This window comes from Sinohyriopsis cumingii, chromosome 3 (genome assembly GCF_028554795.1).
Source record: "Sinohyriopsis cumingii isolate HCF-2022 chromosome 3, ASM2855479v2, whole genome shotgun sequence".
Lineage (NCBI taxonomy): Eukaryota > Metazoa > Mollusca > Bivalvia > Unionida > Unionidae > Sinohyriopsis > Sinohyriopsis cumingii.
In genome coordinates, this window is record NC_142963.1 from 52,841,682 (window position 1) to 52,867,567 (window position 25,886).

The window sequence follows — 25,886 nt, forward strand, 5'->3', positions numbered from 1 at the left end:
TTACTGTATACTCGTTGAGTTTTTTCTGAAAACACGATGATATCTTCCTAGTGATTGCGTTGGCGACTCCAGCAATTGTTGTCATCGCGGAGATAGCGATTGGAACAGCGATCGGGGCTATCGTGGTCACCGTGGATAAAATAACACCGGTACCGGCTACTATGCCCGACACCGAGTACACGACCGCGTCGATGGCGGTTATTTTTCTGCGGTATTTTTTTATTTTTGCACGGTATTGTTCGGAAAGCGTTTTCAAATTCGCGGAGAATTCTTTTGCGGTATCGAATCGATATTGATGTGACGTCGGTGATACCTCTGATTCAATTACCCTGGTGGTCATTTTATTTTAAAAGAGCTAGTGTTTTTAATTACTTAGATTCGCCGCAAATTCCACATACCATGTAATGTTTGCCCGGGCTAGATTTCTATCAACGGCATAAATTGTAAACTGTTCAGTTGCGTTCCTGTCTATAATTGTTGATATTGTATTGTTAAACCCGGATGAACTCGACGATAATATATTAAACTGCATCATTGAAACCAGTGTCAATCGATAAATGCCTTTAACAGTTGCGGTAATATTTACTGTATTCTGTGTAGGAGTCCAATCGAATGATCCATGCCGAATTGTGTATACTGTGTTGATGATGTTCTCATGAGGGATTTTTATTTTTTCGAATTGCTCTGCTACTCTCGGTAGTCCGTCTTTAATCGCTTCAACATCAGTTTTAATCGTTCCTATTTCCTGTATATGCGTGTCCACATCTTTTTTGTTCGCTGCAACCCTAGTAATGAGTGTATTTATTTCCTGTATATGCGTGTCTATACTTTTTTTGTTCGCTATAACATTAATTTTGAGTACTTCTATTTCCCCTTCATGCACGTCTATACTTTTTTTGCTCGCTATAGCATTAGTGTTAATTGTTTCTATTCTCTGTCCATGCGCGTCTACATTATTTATGATCGTTACAACATTAGTTTTGATTGTTTCTATTTCCCGTGTATTCTCGGTCATACTTTTTTTGTTCGCCGCAACATCAAGTTTGATTGTTCCTATTTCATATGTATGCACGTCTATGCTTTTTTTGTTCGCTGCAACATCAGTTTTGATTAATCCTATTCCCCGCCAATACGCGTCTACATTTTTTTTGTTCGCTTCAACATCAGTTTTGATTGTTCCTATTTCCTGTGTATACGCGTCCACACTCTTTTTGTTCGCTTCAATATCAGTTTTGATTGTTCCTATTTCTTGTGTATGCGTGTCCATATTATTTATGATCGTTGTAACATCAGTTTTGATTGTTTCTATTTTCCGTCCATGCGAGTCCATATTATTTATGATCGTTGCAACATTAGCGCCGATTATTTCTATTTCCCGTTCATGCGAGTCTACACTCTTTTTGTTCGTTGCAACATCAGTTTTGATTGTTTCTATTTCCTGTCTATACGCAGTGATATCATTTATAGTTATTGTGATCTCATCCGGCTTGGTATTTTTTTTACCAAAGAATTTATCAAAGTTGTCATCGATCCTGTTAACATTTTTTCGTAACGAGGTAAATTGGCCCGGCAGCGTCATAAGATCCGAAATAGCATTTGTTATTATTACAAAATTCGGTTCGGTTGCCGTCGGGGGTCCCCGAAAAAAACTATTGACAATGTCTCGCATTTCGCTGACGTGCGTTATCATCGACCTGAACTGTTCTTCATGAAAGTTAAATTCACCACGTAAACCCTTTAACGAATTTGACATGGTTATATAATTGTCGCCAAGTGTACTTATTTTTCCATTTATTGTCAAGATGGATTCACCCGGTTTGAGTCGTCCGTCGCCGGTATACAACGCGATAGTGCCCTCGGCGGCATCACGCTGTCGTATTAAAACGTCATTCAGCGACACATTACTGGATTTCAATTTACCCTGGCGGTCTTGAAATACAACTATTTCGCCCGGGTCAACACTTGTTAAATTCAACATATCAGCGATTTCATCCTCAATTAGTTTTTTTATGTCGGCGGCGGCCGTTTCCGTGGATTCTTTCAGCGCCGAAACCGGTCGTCCCCAAATATCAATCATTATTATCTAATGTAATTGTCTCTAAATTTCCCACTAGTGTATTCGTTTACAACCACATGAGGTGGTTTTCGCGATGATGAAATCGCCGCAAGTACGTTCAATACCTCACGGCCACATATCGGTGGGTCACTTAATCGCTGTGTTGGCAGCGTGGAATAAAAAACCCGGGCTGAACACGCCCGGGCTGAACACGCCCGGATATACCGCATGAACTCTTTCGGCGGGGCTAACCCGTATGAATCAAAATAGACGATCGCACGCGGATCAATCGCGTATGCAACCCAATGAGTTCCCGCTCCGGAGGACCCATCGAGGTTAATTATGCCGGTTTCAATATTCCTTGGTGCCGCCGGTAATTGATCCCTCATAAAAACACCTCTGAAGTTTTTTATCGCTAGCGCGTTTGCGGCGTCTATTAAATCAAAATTAGACATGGGAGTCATAGACTCCCGAGTCAATAAACGGTTCCCGGTAGTCTTAGACCCTTTCCCGAGTACCATGAATACGGGGTTCCCGGTAGTCTTAGACCCTTTCCGGCCACGGGTCGTTTTTTTTTGTAGCCTTTCCCGGTTGCCTTCTTTAATGCCATTCCCGCCGCGGTACCAACGGCTCCTAACGCCGCCGCCTTAGCCACTGCTGGTGCGGCCGCGGCAATCAATGCCGGAATCGCAGCTAACAGCGGAAATATCCCACCGGTCTTTTCCATGTTTTTAATTGCTGCGGCTGAAAAATCTATTTGAACACCCTTTTTATTCTTCATCGCATCATTGAAATGTTTTATTTGACGCGCCGTCAACGATATCTTATGATTACCACCTGCCATCTGTGACGGCTTCAGCGTTATTGTGGTCCCGCATTGTTTAGCCGACTTTGATCGTAATTTCTTGACTTGACCATCAGTCAACTCTACACTGACGACACTATACGACATTTTATTGTAAACGCGTTTTGTGCTTTCAATTACATGTTTTCCACTGGCGCATCAACGATTCTCATTCGTCCACCAACGCCTTCTAGCAGCATTGATTTATCGCTGAGAATGACAGCAACCGCTCTATAATCTGCACCACCCGGGGCTATACGAGCTCTGAAGTGTATATCAACGACGGATTGTCTCGTTAAATCAAGATGTTCCAGCGAAAAATAATAAATCGGATACAGGTTTTTAAAATCAAGTTGTGATATTTGCAAACCAGTGTCGACGTTTTGATCACGACCCATATATGACAGCAATCGATGATACACACGTGCGATATGGTTGTTGTCGTAATTAAGCTGTATATCCTCGGATGGTTCCTGTTGTCCGTTTATTCTCAGCGAAACATCCCTGACTCCTAATTGATCAAATATCATATGGCTGCGTTCTTGATTACCCAATCGTTCCCTATTCTGCAGCGCTATGAATATATGACGCGGGGCTGAAACACCCTGTTTTGATGCTAGGTGCCATGTAAACGTATCGGCGACGTTATCCTCTTTAGCATCAGTTGTTACCGCTAGCCAACTCAACAGCGATTTCCCTCCCTGTTCCATAAATGCTAACAATCGTGCTTCCATGGTAACTGATGGAGTCAGCACCGGCATCCACAATGCCATTTTAGTTAAAATGACTTTACCGGCAGCGACGCCAGCAGCACGCCATATTGCATTGTTATCATCGCCCCTTCGCGTCAGCGCGATTGTATGCTTAGCCCCATAGACAACTTTTCTGACATTTCTGCAGAATCCAAATATGTGATGGAGTGGAATCGCGCATGAAAACTTTCGGCGTTGTCCTTGCAACATTCCTACTCGTGCTGCAAACCCTAGATTAAAATTATCATTAGTACTTTTTATAATATTGAAATTAGCGCCTGGTCTTGCTCTGCGGTCTGGGTTATTTGCTTCAGCCTGTGGGTCAGTTGCGGTATCTCTTTCCACCAGCACGTTGATGTACTGAAAATGGTCAGCGTTATTGGTGGTGTCCTTCGAAAACATCATAGATGGGCCCGCCGATCTTGTATAATCATCTGAATACCTCGCTAACCCAATTATCGTCGTTGCAACATCAACCTCGCGTTCTATTGATTCAATTTCTCGCCCGTCAATAAGATATCTGGCGCTCTCAAATAACGCCATGATACCGTTGTTGACGAAACCAACTCGAACACGAGGGTCATCTGCGTATGGTGCATTATCGGCAGCATTTGTCACGAGTTCTCCCTCGATTTCGATAAACGCTTCACACGGCAAAAAATATTTACTGGTATCTTGGACTTGAAGTTCAATTCGCGATCGTAGGTCGGGTTGCGCTGCATAATAAGAATAATATTGATAATCACGGACAGAATCATCCCTGCGCACTGGGGCGTCCATATCAAACGCGGGATCAGCGGTACGCGCAAACATTCTATTATTTATCATGTTGATGTTTTCAATTGCGATTTTTTCGTCGTAAATTCTTTGAATTTAAACCACTCCCCGCTATCGCGTTCATGAGCGCGTTGGTTGCCGCATCGGCGGATGGCGAAGTCGCCAACGACGGAGTCGTCGCCAACGACTGAGTCGTCGCCAATGACTCTAATTTTTCTTCCACGGCGTTATTTATTACTTTACTGACATTTGCAGGCATCACTGTCGTTGATGGCATTACCGGTGGTTTCTGTTTTCTTTTTGAGAATCTCTTAGATTTCACCAACGACATTAGTTTGTCCCGCGCGGCTGAAAGCGCCTTTCCGGCAACATCTCCAATAGCACTAATTCCCTTATCACGAATAACATCAATAGCCTTCATCCCTAATTGTTTGGCTAACGGCGCTACTTTTGGAGCCATTCTTGTAAATAACCCCGCAATGGTGCTACCGAGACCATCTCCATAGTACGCGCGGTAAACAGGCAATCGCGAGTTTACCACGTAGACGAGTACTGGTTTATCATGGTTGTAGTGTATGATCATCCTTATTAAAAACACCAGTTTTCCAATTAATCATCCACGAGTTCGTCTATGAGCGTTCGATATGCATTAATGTCCATAATACCGCCTGCAAATAACCGCTTGCAAATATCAGCGGCTTCATTGATTATTTCCGGAGAGTTATTTCCGGCTCGTTTTCCTCCAATTAGTACCTCTAGCCGTGATATATCACTGAGAACACTACCAGGACAGGTAACGCCGTAGGATTCTTTACCAACAGGGTATCCTTTTCCTTTTTTTGGTGTTATACTCTTAACTTCCTTGTGGAATTCATCGTAATCGGGATCACCACGATGTGGTAATGCTTCTTTATGTTTACTCGCTAAATACACTATTCTTGCCCAGTCCTTTAACGACTTTATATTTTTCTCGTAACCGCTATTGATATGCTTCTTATCTCGTATGCTCTTAGCAAAATTGTTGGCAGCAAAATTAATTAATTCTTCCCTGCTGCTGAAGCCTCTAATTTTATCTATTGTGCTCTTCTTGAGTACAATACGGGGTATATTCCCCTCTTTTTCTTCCGGTATTTCTTCTTCTGGTATTTCCTCTTCTGGTATTTCTTCTTCCGGTTCTTTCGCAGTAGCACCTAGTTCTTCTTCATCGGCCATTGTAACATAGGGTTCTTGTGGTTCGGTTATAGCGAGTGGTGGCGGCCTCCGTGTTGTAGCAGCCGCTATTTTTGCAGGAAGTGTTTCTAAAGACCTTTTTGTTTGTTCGGTCTGAGCCGCTATCTTTTCAAGCGCACCAAGAACGGGTACAGTTACCGCCGTAACATCTTTGGTCGCTTTAGTTACCGGGGCAAAGAGTTGTTCGCTTCCAACAGTAAAATCGGTTTGTAGTTGCTGCCGCGTTTGAAGTTGTTCTCGGACCCTGTCTCGTAACGGTATAAACTTTTTAAGCGCTGCTAGCCGCTCTCTGGCTAGCCGAGTAGTAAGTGATTCGCCTACCATTATTGCAATTGCGAAGCAATTTCTAATTTCTCGCCGGAGTTTTCGTCTATAATCCTTCTAATGTTTTTGATCTTACTAGAAATCTCCCGGCGTCGTTCATAAACACGTCCGAGTTTTTTTCGTATTATTTCAACGGCAGTGAATAGTCCAATGAATGCATTTGCGTCATTGTGGTACAAGTTTTCATTAATCGTATGTTGTAATCGTTTTATAAAAAAGTACTCGCGGGCCAGGGTAAAACGCCCCCGTTTCGACTGTTCGTTAATAATCTCATAATCGGATAATATTTTTTCACTGTCGAGACCATCAGATAATTCAATTCCTTGATTTTTTAATTTTGAAATCTCAGTTAATATATTATTGATGTCTTCGATATTCATTATTCTTATAAAACATCTTGTTTTTAAATAAAAAAAAATGAAAACCCCGTGTATCAATTCCGAGGTGTTCATACTTTGTTTTCTTCCGGAACGGACAATTTATTGTCAGCGCCGGTGGCCTTGTCAGCGCCATAGGCGCCGGTGACTTCGTCACTCGCTGATATTTACATATGAAAATCGAATTCTGTGTCCGGTCCTTTTTGAGATCGCTGTTTGATATACTCGTTCTGCAACAAATCGTACTGAGGCCCTACAAATGTCGAAATATTTTCCTGCCGCATGCATGGAGTGAAATGTTTTTTCCTCGTGCGTTGATGTATTAAACGATTTGACACCTCTTGCTTGATTTGAACACTTACCAGTTTGGCCTTTTTTAATATTTTCGCTCTGAGAGATAGCTTGCAGATTACACAGTCTGTTATCTTGACAATTAGAATTAATGTGATCAATAACGAGGCCATCTTTGATCAATCCGTTAAACGCTTCATATACCACCCTGTGAACAAAATACGTCTTCTTTCCAGCACTAAATTGCAAATACCCCCGATTATTCACGGTACCAACCGGCTTCTTCAGTTTGCGGTTTCTAACAATGCCGTCGCGAGATGCCTCGTAACTGACGAGCACAGGATGCGGCTGAAATTCTTGGTCCATTTGTATAATAATACTATTTGTCTAATTTATTATTTGGTTTAATTATAAATCTTTCAACGTAGTCCTGGGGGGTTTTGATGACGAAGTCTGCGGTGGGGTCAATGACGGCGTTTTTAATTCGCTTGTCATAATAGCGTTTTAGTTCCCTGTATCGCTTTCCGCCACAATTGATACACAACTGCGATTTTCCTCTTACACCGACGTGACAAACCAAGCACGGGAGGGGGCCAAGAGAACCATTACGAACGCTTTGTAAATGGTACCCGCAGAATTCACCTCTACATGATTTATTGCACGGGGTTGTCGACCCAATCATCAACCATTTGCAGTGATTCATTATACTATATTCTTTCATTTAAATACTTGTTTTAATTATATGGATGAGTTCGAGAGATTAGCAGCAATTAAGCCCTGGAAAAATATTAAGTTCAATCTTGATAGAGTCCTCAAGGACACACCAAAAGCGTTAATAAACGATAAAACCCTGTTGAATAAAATACGCGATTGTATCAATGAATTCAAGCGTGATGGCGCATCTCACAGTTGGTCAACATTTCGAATTGATGGCATTGTTGATGCTACCATGAACGACAACCGCGCAGCAACGATAATATCACAACTTGACGGTAAAAGATATTTCTTCAGAGTAAAATTCATTGTCCGGGTGAAATCAGGCGATTGGATCATACGTGATAAATTTGAACCGGTTCTCAGCGACAAGAAAACAGTCATTGTCAGCCGCGACTCCAAGCCGGGGTTGTTAACCGGAATTGACAGACCATACTATGAACGAGCGTATCCTGAAACAGCAGTTGTTTATGGAATATACCCGTTAAATAAGAAACCTGATATCGGAAAACTGAAACCGATGAAACAGTCAACCGGGATAAATTGTGTAGCAGAACGAATAATAGAGCATTTTACAAATGCGTGTCGAGGAAACAAATTGACTGATTTACGACGTAGCAAAATCAACCAGTGGGAACTAACCGTAAAAGAGCGTGGAGCGACCATCAGCGACATAGCGAGATTAGAAACGTCGTTGAGATTTCCAATAACCGTTACAACGATAACCGGTGAAGTATTATACGAATCAAAGTATAAATCGAAGGGAACCCCAATCAAAATTATTGATCATAACGAACACGCATGGACGCCCGCGATCACAATATTTCCACGGGATAGAACAGTAAAGTATATACCCGAAGAATTCCTGGGAGAACAATTCTCCAGGGATGGTTTTCTCGCGGAGAGGAAACTATTTGATGCTATTGCCTACTTGTGTAAAAACGACCCTGTATCAGTGTGGTTACTTCGCAGCGCTGAAAACGATGCGGATACCTTTGATCAGTTTGTAAGACCAAACGGTGAATTATATCGCACTGAAGCGTTTCACAACAGGATGAAAAAAACCGCCATGGAATTTGAAGAGCATGATGAACAACTGCTAACAAATTGTTTTACGATTCCATCGGTTGCGGCTCATGTTGCAGCAAGGAAAAATGCGTGGAGACCAACGCGCAAGGAATTTTTACCAGATGTACAATCCAGTTGTTTGGAATACTATCACGGTGGACTATGGAACACTGAATACAACCGCGACGCTATGATTTCCGTTGATATGGTTGCCTGTTATCCAGCGAGTTTTCTCGGGTATGGATCCGCCGCTGAGTATTTCAAACGATTTGGACACCCCAGACATGAAATGACTCGTGTTGCTATTAATGGACCACTGCCTGACTTTGATTTAACCGGATTCGCTCGCATAGTATCATTTGAGTTCGCGGCAGGACTTCATCGCTGTTGTTATATTTGGATCGGTAGACACATAGCTGAAAAGAAGTGGTTGCCAATAGCGCTGCTACGGTATATGATTGATTGTAGCATGCTAGTTTCGTTGATTGTCAGTGACGCGATTATATCATACCGGGCGCAGACTGAAGTCTGGTTACCAGAACCAGAGCGTCTAGATAGCATAATTGACGAGTCCAGAGCACACATTGATGCCGACGAGGAATATATCATCGAATGGTCCAGGAGGATATTCAACCAACGAAACCACGAGGCAAAAGATCTCGGTAGAAGAATAATTGGTAAGTTTACACAAGGTGGAAAAAACTGCGATTACAAACGATATTGCTCACGGCTGATTATAGATGACGCAGAATATGATTTCGTAATCAAGGACGCAGTGGCGAAAAATAGATACGTGAACTGCAAAACAGCTTTCTTGTCCAATGGAACAAAGTTGGGTACAGTTGTTTCCTACAGCGATGGAGACAGCCCCGCGTATCCACATTTGAGGGCGTCTATGCTGGGTTACGCCGCTATCAATTTATTCTCGATGATAAATAGATTCCCCGATACCGCGGTTAGAGTAGCCGTTGATTCATTTTATATTGACGTAAAGTATAAGAAAAACGTAACCGAGTTTACTAGTCCGGACGAGAGTTGGGGTACATGGAGAATTAAAGAAGAAATACGACGCGATTATTCCCCGTCAGCAAATGTCATCGTTGAGAACAATTACCTACGCGGTAATAATTTATCAGAATGGTCTAATGCACCATCGTGTTCTGATCCAATTTGTAGACACAAAACAGTTTATTTAAGCGGCTGTGGCGGGTCAGGAAAGACGACTCGGGCAATTGAATTATTTCGAACGCGGGCAAGTATAATCGTGCTTACACCGACCCATAGACTAGCGCGAGAGATAAAACAACGAAATGTTGACGCCGTTACTTATCACAGCTTTTTTCGATACAGCGGCGGTGAGTGGACTCCTGATCGAATGGGTGAAAAATTTATTCCCGACATTATCATCTGGGATGAGATATGTACTGTTTCGTTAGATACTTTACAAATGTTTCTTGAGTGGTTGCTGCGCGCGAATACAGCGGTGATCATGTGTGGCGACCATGGCCAACCACCACCATTTGTCGGCGAGGGTCCACATGATTGGTTAAAGGGTTTTGTGGACTATTATGAAGAAACCGATACTGATTACCGAGCACTTGATGAACAACTGCGCGAGGTTAAAAAACTAATTAGATTACAGCCGGATATAATTCAGTGTGAAATAATTCGCGAGGTGATTCCGGAAACGCCGTTAAATGAATTCTGGGAAACATGGAGACCAAACGATTTGATTGTAGCGAGTAGAAAGATAGTTAGAGACACACTTCAGCGGAGGTTGTTTACGTTGCATAAGGAAAAGTTTCCAACGCGCCCAGTGCCGTTATGTTATAGACCCGCGGACACACGGCGGCAGAACATTGAAGTTGAAATCCCGGACCCGACAGCGTCAGGGACAAAAAAACAAATTCTTGTGCTGAATGATATTGTGCTCGTTGATATCAGCGTCGTCGAGGACGCGCTACGTGCTGATAAATCCCCGTGGACGCTAGGATACGCAACAACAATACATTCCTCGCAGGGACTGACTATCACGGACACAATTGTTTGGATGGTTGATAATCGCATCGAATGGTCAAATCTAGTCTATCTTGCAGTGTCCCGAGTACGGAGGATAAATCAGCTTCGAAGAATTGTTATTGACGGAGTCAGTGACGGAGTCACTGACGAAGCCGGCGACAAAGTCACCATCGATGCAAGCGTCATTGATAGAAAACTCTCGGGTTACCGCCAACAGGATAAAAAAAAACAGCGGCGTTTTGATATTGATGCCGAATTAATAATTGCGTTACGACAACAACAGAATAATCACTGCGCGAGTTGTAATTGTGTAATGCGTTGGCGTTATTCGGATAAAGACGCCCGCCAATTTACCGTGGATAGGATCGATAACAGTCTCGGTCATGTCAAAAACAATGTGAGGTTGACCTGTCTTGAGTGCAATAGACGCAACGGCGCTAGTTAAGACCACGTGGGGGCAATTGAGTATCGTTAGGTATCACTTGTAGTTGCTCGCGTGTAAATCCGCGCTGAGGAGCAGTTGAATCCAGTCTATAGATCGGTGGTCTACCAGTTGATCGTGTTATCGTTGATATGTTATGTGTGGTAACACTCCAAATAGGATCAGTAGCTCTTTTTTTACCGCCTTCAAGCTCTCCTGGTTCATACAGATATCTAACAGTGACATCGCCGAGAATCGGCTTGGAAACACTATCTATTTTTGATCTTCCGGGTATATACTTTTCTTTAATCGCGTCGCTGGGCTTCATGTTGATTGCTCGGGTAATCTCGTTATTTAACGCGGCAATTACGCCTGGCAACCTTTTGACCCATTCTCGAGATCGTTTTTCTTGGATGAATTCTTTTGCGTATTGATATCCAAATAACCGTTCAGCAAGAGTCCGATTGAATCGTTCAACAATTGCCTGATCACGATGTAGCGCAGTATGACCTCGTCGTAACGCGACGCTATGATGTTTCAGCGTTGATAAAACAGCGCCGCGAAATTCACTACCAGGATCAACTTGTAATAGATTTGGCCAGCGCAGAGGACCTCTTCGATAAATTCGCCCAAACGCATCGGCTACTTCAGTTGCTGACTTTGTTTTTAACGGCTCCGCTTGTTTGTATCGACTCGCAACATCAACTACGGTTAGCGCGTATTTGTAACCGTTGTCATGCGGCAGAAATAGTATATCAGCCTGATGAACTTCATTAGGTACGCTGACATCAAAGCGCGAGAAGTTGATTTGTTTAGGCGGTGGTAGATAGATTTGCCATATAGCCTGTTTGGATAACCAATTAACCGCAGTGGCCCTCGTTACTTTTGCAGCGCTTGCAAGCTTACCAATTGCGGCCTTCCCCTTCCAGTATCCTCTCGGGGAATAATAGATGGAATCCATGTTGTTATTATAAACGCTAGCGTTTTCAATTACCAGCGCGAGAAGCTCCGCTTCCAATCATTAATTTACCTTTCATAGCCGATTTTACCAACCATGAGGCCAATTTTTCTTTGAAGGATTTATCAGGAATAGCATTTAGCGCGTGAATTAATTTTACGTCCGCGATATGACGCTGTTGCAGATCGCTACTTTTGTAGTAAGCAACATCATGAGCATGACACGCCTTATCGATAGCGTTTATTGGATACTCACCGGGTTTGGGCTGATTTTGATCATCGAGTCTGATATCTAATCGTGTTCCGGGGCCACAGTAGCTATATCCTGGGAGGTGTTTTTCTCCTGGATACTTTGCCCACGGGGTTCCGGGGAGTTTTGATAACCTGGCTGCGATGTCACCTCCTCGCTTTTTTTTAAAACATCTCCGGGTCTAATAGAAATAAATCTAAATTTCTTTGTACCGCATTGTACACACTTGCCAGTAAGCGCCGATCTGTTATTTCTTGTTGTAGCGGTTGTCATATCATTTGTGCCAGTACGCACTCTACACTTCACACAATATAGATCCATAATTTATGTATAGAGATATGAATATAATTGATTTTTCGGCGACTAAAACAAGAGAACCAGTTAAGCATGTTGCAGCGTTTCCAAACTCGATCCGGATGATTATCATCGGACCATCTGGATCCGGCAAGACGCAATTGTTACTCAATTTAATAATGAGATGGATGAAGTGGGATAAGTTGTATTTAATCGCCCCTAGCGTGGATGATCAACGATGCTACGAGGTGTTGAAAGATTTTAATGAGAATGCATCAGCGATCGCTGAAAAAAATGTTATTGAGTTTATTACAGATATCAATGATGCACCAGGTATTGATGATATTGATGGCGACGTTAACAATCTAGTCGTGTACGATGATGTTATGTTAGACAATCAAAAAAACCCAGCTAGGATATTTTCCAGAGGGAGGCATAAAAACACCGACGTGATATATGTCACTCAACGATACACTCAGATTCCAAAAGTAATTAGAGACAACTGTAATATTCTTGCTGTGTTCAACGGCGTTGATACACACACGCTACGAAATATTTGGCAGACATGGTGTGGCGGTGACATGGACTTTAATGGTTTTCGAAACTTTTTTAGTCATGCTCAGTCGACCCCACATGGATTTGTAACGATAAATTTACATGATCCTCGGACACGATATCGTATCGGACTTGACCAAATATTCGGTTAGTTGTAAATAATTTTCATTGTAAATAGCCACTTAGCAGCAGAGGGGGCGATGACATCGACGCGGTCGTCGATGTGCTTACCGGACGCTGACGACGCTGGGGATCGGCGTGCAGAAGGTGTTAATTAAACCAAATGACGATTGGACGATCCCCCAACGACGTCGTCGTTTTTTTTTACCAGGCGCTGACGACACTAGATCGTTGAGTTGCAGAAAGTATTAATTAAGCCAAATAACGATTGGACAAAATGTCCGATTCGCCCCCTCTGCTGCTTGATCCACAGAGAGACTCCTGAATTTGATAATTTCTTTGATGTACACTGAAATATTGATGAGTTCAGAATGAAACACCTTCTTTAAGGTATTTTTGGAGTGTAAACAAAATTATCTTAGTATTTTTTTTATTGAGGGTGGGGGCAAGAACAGGACGAAAATTCTTGCAAATGTATTTAGGTGGTTTTCTGTTCATAATCTAGTTTTTGTTGGGCAACAAACATCAGCCTCCTGCATGCCTCACAATGTGTGTAACACCAGAATATAAGTACCCCCTCCCCCAATCACCAACACCAATACTCCTTAATATGTGAGACAAACTCAGAATTTGTGTTCTTGATCATGGATACAAATGTTAGCAATCTAAAATAATGTTTATAGTCCAGTATGCATTTAGTCAACTACTTCAACCATGACCTATTTTTACCACTTTAAATATTCTGTACTTCACTAGCTGTCAAACACCTCATATTTTGACAAATACTGTGTATGCTAGCTGTAGATCACCTCCAGTTTTGACAAATATAGTATACACTAGCTTTAGAGCACCTCAAATTTTGACAAATACAGTTGTAGCATGCAACCCGGTCTAGATCTTACAATGGACTCTGTTATACTCACTTAACTTCTAGATTTTCTCAGATTTTTCTATCCTCCCTATAACTGTTCCTGACAGTGACATATTACAATCTTTTCCAAGATCACAAGGTCATTAACCTTACATCTGAAGCCTATAACAGTATCACTGCCTAGAGAGCACGCACCAGTCAGCCTCTGTCCTTATCAGATCGTCTCTCCACTTTACGGCACCTTTAGACAAACACACTGACCTAGTGTGACCTCTATCACTTAACAGGCTAGCTTTGGGAACTATTTACAAAGTCAGCAAAGATGCCTTGCTACAAATTACCCATGCCTCCGATTAAGTGTGTCCTCACACTAAAACTGCAACATATATTAGATTTTTTTTTTAAGCTACAAAAAAAATATTCAATAAGACTAGACATTATAAAAGAAAAATCGTTGCGATTAAAGTTTTTTTTGTTTAGCATAAGCAAGCTCTATTGTATAATTCAAGAGTTCTAAATGTATAGTCACACACGGCAAATCCGGCTGAATATTTCAGATAAGTCCTGTTTTAACTTAATGGTATCCACTTTCAGCACTTTTTTTTTTTTTAAACTTTTTAAATTTCCACAACTGAAGTTCATAGTAATTCATACGAATTTTGGAAATAAAGTTTCTATCTAAAACGTATATTCTTTCCACCAGTCCGGGCGTCGCCTTTGGCATCCACTCTGAGTCGTTGGTAACGGGCGTTCCGAGGCGGTACTTTCCATAGGGTATGGCCAAGGTAGATCCTCATTTCTGGATGTATCATCGAGATTATCATAGCTAGCATTGTCATGTTCATCGATATCATCATCACTTTGACGCATATCCTCATTATCGTTGTTATCTCGGACTTTACATGATTTAATCCTGTCCACGTGAATCACTTGCGATTTGCCCCTATATCCACACTTTACGCGGTATGTCACATCACTGAGTTTTTTAACAACTTGAAATGGTCCCTTCCACCAAGACAACAATTTACTTGAAAGTCCTGTTTTCCTTTGTGGAGTGTAAACACAAACCAAATCACCTGGTTTGAACTGTTCCCATTTCAATCGATTGTCGTAGAATCTCTTCTGGCGAAACATACTTTGGTTAAGGTGGTTCCTTGCAAATTGATGAGCTAAACGCATCGTTTCTGAAAGTTTCTCAACCCAGGTATTTCGAGAATATGTATATGGTGGCCGTCCAAATTGAATATCGAGTGGAACGGTCACTTCCCTACCAAGCATCAAGAAATTTGGAGTGAAATTCGTAGACTCTTGGGCAGCTGCGCGATACGCCATTGTTAAATACGGCAAGTGTTCATCCCAGTTATCCTGATGTTCATTTACATATGCAGAAAGCATCACAGCGAGCGTTCTGTTGAACCTTTCAACCATTCCATCACTCTGTGGGTGGTAAGCAGTTGTCCTTGTCTTTTCGATACCCAGTAATCTGCACATTTCTTGGAAAATTTCAGATTCAAATTGTGTCCCTTTATCCGAATGAATTTGACGGGGCACGCCAAATCTGCAGATTATCTCTTCAACCAGTACACTGGCTATGGCTACGGCATCCTGATTAGGCAGTGCAAATGCCTCTGTCCATTTAGTAAAATAGTCTCCAATTACCAGGATATATTTATTCCCAAGTGAAGTTTCTGGCAACGGTCCCATAATATCCAATGCTATTCTATCCATCGGACTTCCTGATTTGCAGAGTTGCATCGGGGCTCTTCTCTTCTTGCATGGGGACTTTTTTCTTGCACATACTTCACATGTACTGCACCAGTCCCTAACATCATATTGTAGCCCAACCCAATAATATCCTTGCCTGATTTTATTAAGGGTTTTTGAAATCCCTAGATGGCCTCCAGTTTTACTATCATGAGAAAATTTTAATACACTTTTCCTGAGCTCATAGGGGACAATAGCTTGATGACGTCCTGCTTTACCATCACACGTTTGGTATCTCCGGCACAATAATCCATTGTGAAACTCAAGTTGGTCCCATTGAGCCCATAAACTTTTAACTTCATTGCTTTGGCCTGATACTTCATTCCAGCATGGCCTTACGCCACCAGTCACCCACTGTCTAACTATGGATAGGTCATTATCGGCGTGCTGAGATTCCAGCAGCTTTGATACCATATCTGCCGATGCATACGTACCGTTATTATGAGTTCTAGAACATAACGTACTTACAGCAACTGTTTGTAGTGCGTTTTTCTCGTCGTCATTTCCAATGTTTGCAACATGCGTTTGTCTCCCGCATTGTCGGCATGGCTTCCTTGATAATGCATCCGCATTTCCATGACGCAGTCCTGGTCGGTGTAGGATTTCAAAGTCATACTGAGCCAGCATCTCAAGCCATCTAGCCAGTTGACCTTCTGGGTCCTTTAACGTCATAAGCCAACGTAATGCATTGTGATCAGTCCGAATGAGAAATCGTTTCCCATACAAGTATGGCTTGAAATGTTTCACAAAGTACACTATAGCAAGTAATTCTTTCCGCGTCACGCAATAGGATCGCTCTGATTTCGACAGTGTCCTACTTCCATACGCTACGACTTTTTCGCGACCTTCGTGAACCTGGGAAATTACTGCACCGATTCCATTTTCACTAGCATCGGTATCGAAAATGAATTGTTTTGAAATGTCAGGGTATGTGAGTATTGGTGCTGTTGTTAACTTAGCTTTTAGCATTTCAAACGCTTCTCCACATTCCTTAGTCCGTTTAAACGCCCGTCCTGACTCTGTCAGTTTATGTAAACAACTAGCGATTGACGAAAAGTCTTTTATGAATCTCCTATAGTAGGAACAAAGCCCCAGGAAGCTGCGAAGCTCCTTCACATTCGTTGGCGTAGTCCAAGATTTCACCGCCTCGATTTTTTCAGGGTTGGTTTTAATCCCCTTTTTAGACACGATATGCCCTAAGAATGCCACTTCGTGTGCAAACAAGTGACACTTGGAGGTTTTAAGTTTAAGACACGCCTGTTGCAATCGAGCAAAAACATCCTGCAGACGGCTTAGCTCCTCGTCGAAAGTTTTGCCGAAAATAATTATGTCGTCCAGATATATTAGACACGTTTTCCATTGTAAACCTGCTAAAATAGTCTCCATCAGCCTTTCGAAGGTGGAACCTGAATTGCATAATCCAAAAGGCATTACACGAAACTGATACAAGTCATTTGGTGTTATAAAAGCTGTTTTGGGTTTATCTTGCTCTTCCATTTCTACTTGCCAATATCCACTCATTAAATCAAGGGTAGAAAACCACGATACACCTGAAAGTCGGTCCAATGAATCGTCTATACGTGGTAGAGGATACGCGTCCTTCACAGTCAGTTGATTGACTGCTCTATAGTCGACACAAAAACGAATCGTTCCATCCTTCTTACGCACCAGCACTATAGGCGAAGCCCAGGGGATTAATGATGGCTCTATAATGCCTTGAGTTAACATACTCTCAACATGGTCCTCAATTTCATCTCTTGAGTGAATCGGAATTCTACGTAGCGGTTGTTTTACTGGTCTTGCGTCCCCTGTATTTATCTTGTGACGTATTTGATTGGTTCTGCCAAGATCATCTTTTGATTTAGCAAATAAACCCGAGAACGTACATAGAAGTTGGTCGACTTTCTTGCATTGGGCCAATGTAAGACCCTTTTTTGTTTCTTGAGATAACTTTTTCAGGTGTTCAGGCATTTGGAAGGTTTCCACCTGAGCCAATAATTCTCCAGAAACATCACCAACATCATCGTCATCCACCGGTACATAAAGACCCATAACAGTTCCAGCATGGACAACTTTTGTTTCGTCGATAACGTTCATGACCCTTAGAGGAATGACATCGTCGGATGTAGCCCTAATAAGTACTTTTCCTACTAGAAGTTGCTTATTTTCAACAAATCGTCCCTCTGGTTCCACAACCCCGATCAAACTGAACGTGTGGTTATCCGCTTCTGTTTATAATTTGCAAGGAATGTTCATTTCGTGCCTTGCAGGGATCGATATTGTCTCTGATAACACAACTCTAGCGTACTCCATCGAAATTGATTTGATCACATCGTATGATAAAATGGCATCCCCAATAGTTAAACTGTGATTCACAAAATCAATTTTGCTTCCTACGTTTTCTAGGAAATCCAATCCTAACACTCCTTCTGCTGTCAAGCCCATCGTTGCAACGATAACGCAATGCTCGTGACGTTTTCCTCCGAACGACAAGGTAAACTTTCCTTTCCCGACTACTTCTAGCGGTTTCCCATCTGCACACAGAACGTGCCCAGTAACCTCATGTAACCGAGGTCGATATTCCGGAGCCATCCTCTCATAGACACCCTTTGATATCATGGTAACCGTAGCACCTGTGTCTATTAAGAAGTTGACACCCATTCCGTGTATAGATCCCAGAAGGTACATCCCAGCATCTTTCATCGTTGCCTGTCCAGTTATATTCCTAGGCCTGGAATCACGGTCCCACCCCTGGCCCTTGGGGTGGGCCCACCCTAGTTTTCCGACAGTTTGGGCTTGCTTTTTGGACAGTCTCTTTTGAAATGCCCTATTTCTCCACACTTGTAACAAGATCTTGCCTTCGTTTCGGTTTTCCCTGCAGATTCTGCCTTCAAATCCTTTAGTAATGTCTTGAGTTCCGCAACTTCTTTCTTAAGTTCCTGGATATCACTTAACCCTGCATCAGATATTGTAACGGTTCGTGCATATCTTCCCAAATCCTTTCGCTGAAGCTCGGTTCTATTAAAGGCTTCGAGTTCTACTCCAATCTGAATGGCTTCATCAAGGGTTTTAGGGCGTGCTTGCTGTATTCTTAACCTAAGTTCGCTGTCAGTTAAAGAATCGATAAATTGTTCCTTCGACAGTGTTTCTAGTAATTCTTCTGGCGCCTTTGGATATGCTTGGGAAGCGAGGCGGCGTATCGCTTGTCCCAATTCTGGAAGTGTTTCATGTTCCCTTCTAAGGCGGCTTTTTAGTTGTACTCTGTAAATTTCCGTTTGGTTTTTTTTGGCGTGAACCTTCTTTCTAGTGAATCCATGAGCCTGTCATAATCTGGAGTTCCAGATCCCAGTAGCTGTTGGGCCTGACCCCTGAGACTCACTGCTAGATAAAGCCCTTTCTCTTCTTGAGTCCATTTGTTTATCCCGGCACATGTACTAAAATGTGCTTGAAAGTCCATCAGTGGTGTGGAACCGTCGAACGTTTGTGGCGTTACAAGTGGTCGTTTCAGTTTATTTTGTTCCGAAAATTCTAATCTTCTTTGGGGTGCTTCATTTCTTTCCCGGGGTCTCGATGGCGTTATTTGATGTTCAATACAGATAGTCCTACGTGTACTTTCTTCTATTTCACGTTCCAGTTGCCGAATTTCATGATTAATTCTTTCTTGTGTATCCATAATTGACGAGACTGTCTGTGATTGCGCCATTTTCATTTATTCTTAAGATTTTCCAGGGTTTGCAGCTACTTTACGAAAAAATAATCCCATCGCTGCCACCAAATTGTGTAGCATGCAACCCGGTGTAGATCTTACAATGGACTCTGTTATACTCACTTAACTTCTAGATTTTCTCAGATTTTTCTATCCTCCCTATAACTGTTCCTGACAGTGACACATTACAATCTTTTCGAAGATCACAAGGTCATTAACCGTAAATCTGAAGCCTATAACAGTATCACTGCCTAGAGAGCACGCACCAGTCAGCCTCTGTCCTTATCAGATCGTCTCTCCGCTTTACGGCACCTTTAGACAAACACACTGACCTAGTGTGACCTCTATCACTTAACAGGCTAGCTTTGGGAACTATTTACAAAGTCAGCAAAGATGCCTTGCTACACAGTGTATACTAGCCGTAGATCACCTGAAGTTTTGACAAATATAGTATACACTAGCTTTAGAGCACCTCAAATTTTGACAAATACAGTGTACACTAGATTCAAAACTGTTTTTAATATTGTTCAGATACCACCTTTTGTAACTAAATCCTTTTATTAATGGTCCACTAAATCTGAAGAAGTTATTAATTCACTCTTACTTATGTCTGATAAAAATTTATTTCAATTATAAAAAATGCAAATGCTTTAAATAATCATAAAAAATATGCTGAAATATTCTGCCATGCAAATCACTGCATTCTAGCCAATGAAATGCTTGGGTAAATTTGTACAGTCCTATATTTGGCATTAATATCTGAAACATTATTAAATTAACCAAAGACTGCTATAAGGGACTAAGGCTCTACTTGCCAAAATGAATTTCCAGGAATCCAAGATATTACCATTTCTTCTTTATAACTGCTCAGTGTCACAACCACCTCTGAGGGCTGTTCCAGTAAAACATATACCCCCCGGGGGGAAGGCACTTTCAAATTCAACCAACCCACAACAGAAGCGATTTTAATATTGGGTTGGGGACAGAAGTGATTTAAATGACAGCTGGCTGGAGGTAATCTACTGAATTCATATACATCATATAATCTACTTCATATTTTTATTTATATTCATTCATTTTAATCAGTCTTTTGTCCTTTTGTTTGTTTTTCTGTCAGCCAAGTATGTCTCTGATACTGTGAAATCACAGATTTTCATGGTGGCTTATTATTTGTAGATGTCACTGATCAGTCCCAAGCTTAATACCTACTAATTTAACATCCATGAATACAGATTTTATAATAGATATTTCCATTCTAATACAGAAATCATGAATTTGTATCCTTACTAAACTCTGTGTTTCCTAAAGTGATCAATATGTCTTGCTATTTTTCTTTGTTCACAGGCATGCTGCTTTTGATTAGAATAATAGTTAAATCTTGTATTGCTTTAAATGTGTGGTCAGATTCTATGATTCATTATTATTATTTTTTCTAATAAATGTTTTGGTAAACTTGTATGATTTGTCAGAGAGCAAAAAAAACAATGATGCCTGTGGAAGTGATGTTGCATCATTTGTCTACTTTTACACTATATCATTTCTTGTAAGAACATCTTTTTCAGTTACCGATGTCTTATTTTTACGCCTTGTTGCAAGACTAATATAAAGTTATAACAAAATATATCAAGTCAAACATTTTTATATCATAGATTTAAAAAAATGGATGAAAGTCAAGGAATCATTTTTCCCCAGAGCACTCAAAAAATCAATGTCATTGCAGTTAACTGCATTGTCAACAGCATCATCATCACTGATGGCCTATCAGTAACATTATGCACTTTCAATCCAGTTGTCACAGGTTCTATCTCCCACTTCTAGTCTTTCATATGAGACTTATACCTATGGCCTGAGGGGCTTTCATGGCAGAGTGGTTTAAGATGCTTGTCTTGTGATACAGAACTGAGGGGCTTCCATGGCAGTGGTACAAGATGCTTGTCATGTGATTACTTGGCTCCAATGTGCTAATGAGAATGTTGCCAGTTACTTGTGGAAGGTCATTGGTTCTACATAAGTGGTGTTTGGTGTCTCAAAAGGACTTGGATTTTCTTCAGCAGTAAAACTGGCTGCCATACATAGATTTTCTTCATCTGAAAATGGTGTAAGGCCATACTGATCTACTGAAACCCCGAGAGCTCATGTCTAAATGACTTCAGCTGTTGGAGATCAACGTCAAATCAACAGAGGCTCCATGTGCCCAAGTGTACTAAGATGCCTGCATTTACATCACTTAAACATCTCACAGAGTGAGTTGGTGTCACAGATCAACCAATTTAGGTTGGTGGTCTTTCAGGGTCCTTCCTCCACCTAATACATTGTAAAAAAATCACCAAAAAACCTAAACTCAAACCACACTGAATCAACCAACTAATCAACTGTAGCAACAGCAGCAAAGGTACTAGTCAATCATTTTTGCCACAGCTGTACGAGTTTACAACTTTTGACTCGAGTAATTTTTGTAGACTATAGAATATCGTCAATTATGTCTTTCTGACAGTTACCTGAAAGTCATCATCAGCTGGTGCAAATGGAGTTTTCATGGTGAGCATATGAGATGGAAAAGTCTTGAGCAATCCTGCATCACACACTGCCGAAAAGTTTACATTTTAGCTCACTTAAATTTTCTCTTACCAATGTTCATTGTTCCAACTAGAACTGTTATAACTTATTCAAGCTATATTCACCAATATCTGATGACATGCATCTGTAATAAATATTTGTAACAAAGTATGAGAATGCATCAATGTTTTTCAATTATGCATTTGAACTGAGCACAACTACAATAAACAAACCAAGAAATAAAATTATTCACATCTCTCAGGCAGAAGTAGGGTATAATCATAATCTGCCAAAAGATTTTTAATTTTTTAAATTTGCCAAATATTTTTATCAACCATACTGATACAGTGGACATATCACCAAAATGGACAGAAACAGACCAGAAGGTTAAAATCAATTTGATACAGCTTTTAAGTAGCTAAATTCATATTGGTTTAGTTAACTGTACACCCTTTATTGTCTTCCTTTTGATGAAATTTCTTACTGAAGCTAAGAAAATAATGTTGCACACATAAAAAAAGACTCACACTTCTACTCATTATTGTTTTTATTATACTTCTCCATTCCAGCCTGTTCTTATGATCTTCTCCCCCCACATACTGTTTGTCTTGTTTATGATATGTATCTAAATTTCTCACTTACTTTTCGTACTACTATACAGATGTTCTGTGAATATGCATATCAGTGTGAAACACAATGGGGAGACTAAATTCAAGATTAAAAACCTCTACATTTCTGGATATATTCTGCTTGGATTCCATATTTCTGCACAAAACTGAAGAGTTCAGGACTCTGCACTAATTCAGTTCCCACTGTAAATTTGTGCAAACACCACGATATTAAAATTTAGTAACTTAAAATTTTGAGTGCTCATGATCAAATTTATATCAGTACAGACACATCTATGATGACAGCTTTTGTGAAGAACAAAACCCATAACAGTCACACCATTTTCTGGATCTATACAAATTTGAAATGTGTGCTTTCAATACTGCACCAAAGAATCAGCTGCTGATTTCAGTAATGAGTCGTCCAAACTCGGGTCTGTAAAGGGATGGAAATTATGTTAATAAAACAATGTCCCTCACTTTTTTCAGTTACAAGTAGGACAAGCTCTCAAAAGATTGTTTTTACTAAAATCTTACTTTCATTATCAACCAATCAGGGACAGTCAAACACATATATATTCTATTTTATCTTCACTGATTTATAGTATGGTTCTTGTTCTTTCACATCTGTAGTAATGTGAGTCCTTGAACAACTCTCAATGGTTGTAAGCCTTTTTCGACCATGCTGAATGGACACACTGTAAGATAATGTTCAAGTAACAGAAATACCATGGGATAACCAGAGATCAATAAAATTGAATAGACAAGTTATCTCCTCTGCAGGGATGCTGCCAGGATTTCAGGATGTACTCTAAGTTTTGTGTGTGTGTGATCTCCAATGAGGAAGTGGTGGTGGTGGGAATAGCCATTGTTAAATATCTCCCTAACACTTAAATATCTGTCACTCTTTCTTACTGTTCCACTCTGTTACAGCTCTACTGAAATCAAAATTCTCTAAGAGATGTCTTCTCTAGTTGTATAGCGATTATTACTGTGAGGTCAATGGGCATGGTCACGTGGTTGTGGTGGGGTCATGGTTGGGATGGCATAAAGACTGTAGGCTTACTCCATATTTGACAGCTAATTATGATGTTGTCAAAAGAATTAAAAAATTTCTAGCAATTCTGTTGGCTCAGATACTTGATTCTTAGTCAATGAACAGGTTCTAATACTGATGTGTTTATTTTGGAGCTATTTTCCTCCATCACATTCAGGATTTGGATATACCAAAGGTGAAATTGGTACAGTTGCTTCCTAAACTACTATCATGGCTACTTCAAATGTTATTTAATGTGAGACTTTAATGCAAGAACTTGTAGCTTCAGTGATTTTTGGGTTAAAAAAATTAATTTCTTCTCAAACAACTCAATTTGGTGCAGATTACATTGTTTTTTAATGATACGGTGAGAAGTCTTGATGTGTAAAAATTGCACAAGAAATGAACATCAGATCAGAAAATTACTACCACTGGGAAAATACTGATAGGACTATACAGAAATAATGATATAATTATTTAAGTAGAATATGTGGTGACAATACGAGCGCTAGCTCTACAACTTTGTGCAAAATACATCTTGTACAACTATTCTGTTGTTTCTAACAGCACTGTAATATGGCAATAACTTCTGTCCACTTTTTACTTTAATCCCTTACTAATTAATAGTTTTAGATTTTACAACACTAAGCATATTTTACCTTTTGACAATAACACATCATTATAAATATTTAGATTGCAAGAAAATAGAAGTTACAATTTTATTAAAAGCACCGGTACCAGTAAGACTAAAGGATTTGGTTAAAAAGAAAGAAAAGAATCAGGATAAACAGATTAGTAAAGTAGTAAAAAAATCCATATATCAGAATGACATCAAGTATTTTTTCATCAATTTCATCATCAGTTAATGATACTGCTTAAAAATGTATTATACTAGATAATATACTTTTTTAGTTATCCATTTTGCAATACAAATACCAAATGATGGCTTGGAACTAAGTGCCAAAAGGTCTGCAGAAAATACCACCATGATCTATATATATGGAAGAACCGAACATAAACAGGTCAAATTTTATCCATCTTGCTTTGAGTTTACACAGATCAGTCAGTCTCTTATGTTTAATGTCATTTAATTTTTGCACATAGCATGTACATCATTTGGTCATACATATGCATATGATACAAAAGTTTGTCTTTTTATTCTTTTGTTGCTCAGTGGTTCTGCCAACTTGAGATCTACACACACTTAATTATGTTGTATGGGGATTCTCTGATGTTCCTTATGAGCATTAATCTGTTAATTGTTTCTGAATTTAATATGATCCTCCTCCTCGATGTACAAATATTATTCTGTGCTGTGAACTCCTTTCTGCCGCCAGTCAAAGAAAAAAAAAACAGTGGAGAACAACTTGCTGGTCTACAATGGAACCAACTAGATAATAAAAGGCATTTGGTGAAAACTCAATTTTATATGACCATCAAGTTGCAATAACACGATTTTCAAGATGTCTGTTAGGCTGGCTATAATAGCTGTTAGTTCTGCATGATTTCCATTTAGAACCACTGAATCAGCGAAAACTCCATGTTGATATGTCCATCCAATCAGAATGAGTAGCAATACATGATTTTCAAGATAGCTATTACGGTGGCCATGCTGACGTTGGATCAACACCATTTTTATTTTGGTTAAACTAGACAGACCATGGGATAACTTTTGTGTCAAGTTTCATGGCAATTTCCAAGTAGTTAGGATGAGTAGCAATAATATACTAGTGCTAACAGATGGATGGATGAAAGACAACAGTCAATTAACAACATGCCATCCCATGAGCTCTTCTGGTCTACATTTCTGTGTCTTGTGAAGAATGACAAAATGACCGGAACTTAAATTATGAATCGTTTTTAACAGGTCCTTAAATTCATGGTTTGTAGCAACCATGAAATCTGTGAAAACTGGTACAAGATGGAAATTGGTGCACAATGAAACTTGGTACCTGATGTAAATTGGTACACCATGAAAATTGGTACATATTAGAAAATGGTATGCCAAGAAAACTGGCACACCATGGAAATCAATACCCAATGAAAAACACAGATTTCACAGTACTTCATACACTGTTCATTTAACATAATTTAAAAATAGTTTTCACAAACTGAACTAGTATCATAACCATGGTGTATTGTGCTCTTAGAGCTGAAGGAAACTGGAGAAACTTTCAGTCAACAAAAATCTAACCTTGCACATGATGGAAATGGAGATTTAATTCGGGAATACATTAAATGTGTTACCACTACACTGATTAACTGACTGGTGTTTGATGGCAGATTAAGAAAAAAA

At 40.3% G+C, this 25,886-nt stretch overlaps 2 protein-coding genes across 4 annotated transcripts in view; both read right to left on the minus strand.

The window, feature by feature from the left end:
• The window catches only part of LOC149802868 (leucine-rich melanocyte differentiation-associated protein-like), a 64,643-nt gene that overhangs the window by 12,764 nt on the left and 25,993 nt on the right, over positions 1 to 25,886 (minus strand). The window contains exon 6 of one of the 3 annotated variants that reach the window (XM_089952313.1): positions 22,824 to 22,990. The exons of the other annotated variants lie outside the window; for them this stretch is intronic. Coding sequence (XP_089808439.1) covers positions 22,964 to 22,990 — 27 coding nt within the window. The 3' untranslated portion in view covers positions 22,824 to 22,963. Of the gene's footprint in view, positions 1 to 22,823; positions 22,991 to 25,886 lie in introns of those variants that run through there. 3 annotated transcript variants of the gene reach the window in all.
• On the minus strand, positions 16,979 to 18,537 carry LOC149802869 (retroviral-like aspartic protease 1). The gene has a single exon (XM_089952314.1). It carries the CDS (start codon positions 18,385 to 18,387, stop codon positions 17,917 to 17,919), a length of 471 nt encoding a protein of 156 aa, XP_089808440.1. The 5' UTR covers positions 18,388 to 18,537; the 3' UTR covers positions 16,979 to 17,916.

Bases quoted from the DNA above. Each gene is read 5' to 3' on its own strand.
- LOC149802869 (XM_089952314.1), bottom strand. From the start codon at position 18,387: ATGAAAGATGCTGGGATGTACCTTCTGGGATCTATACACGGAATGGGT.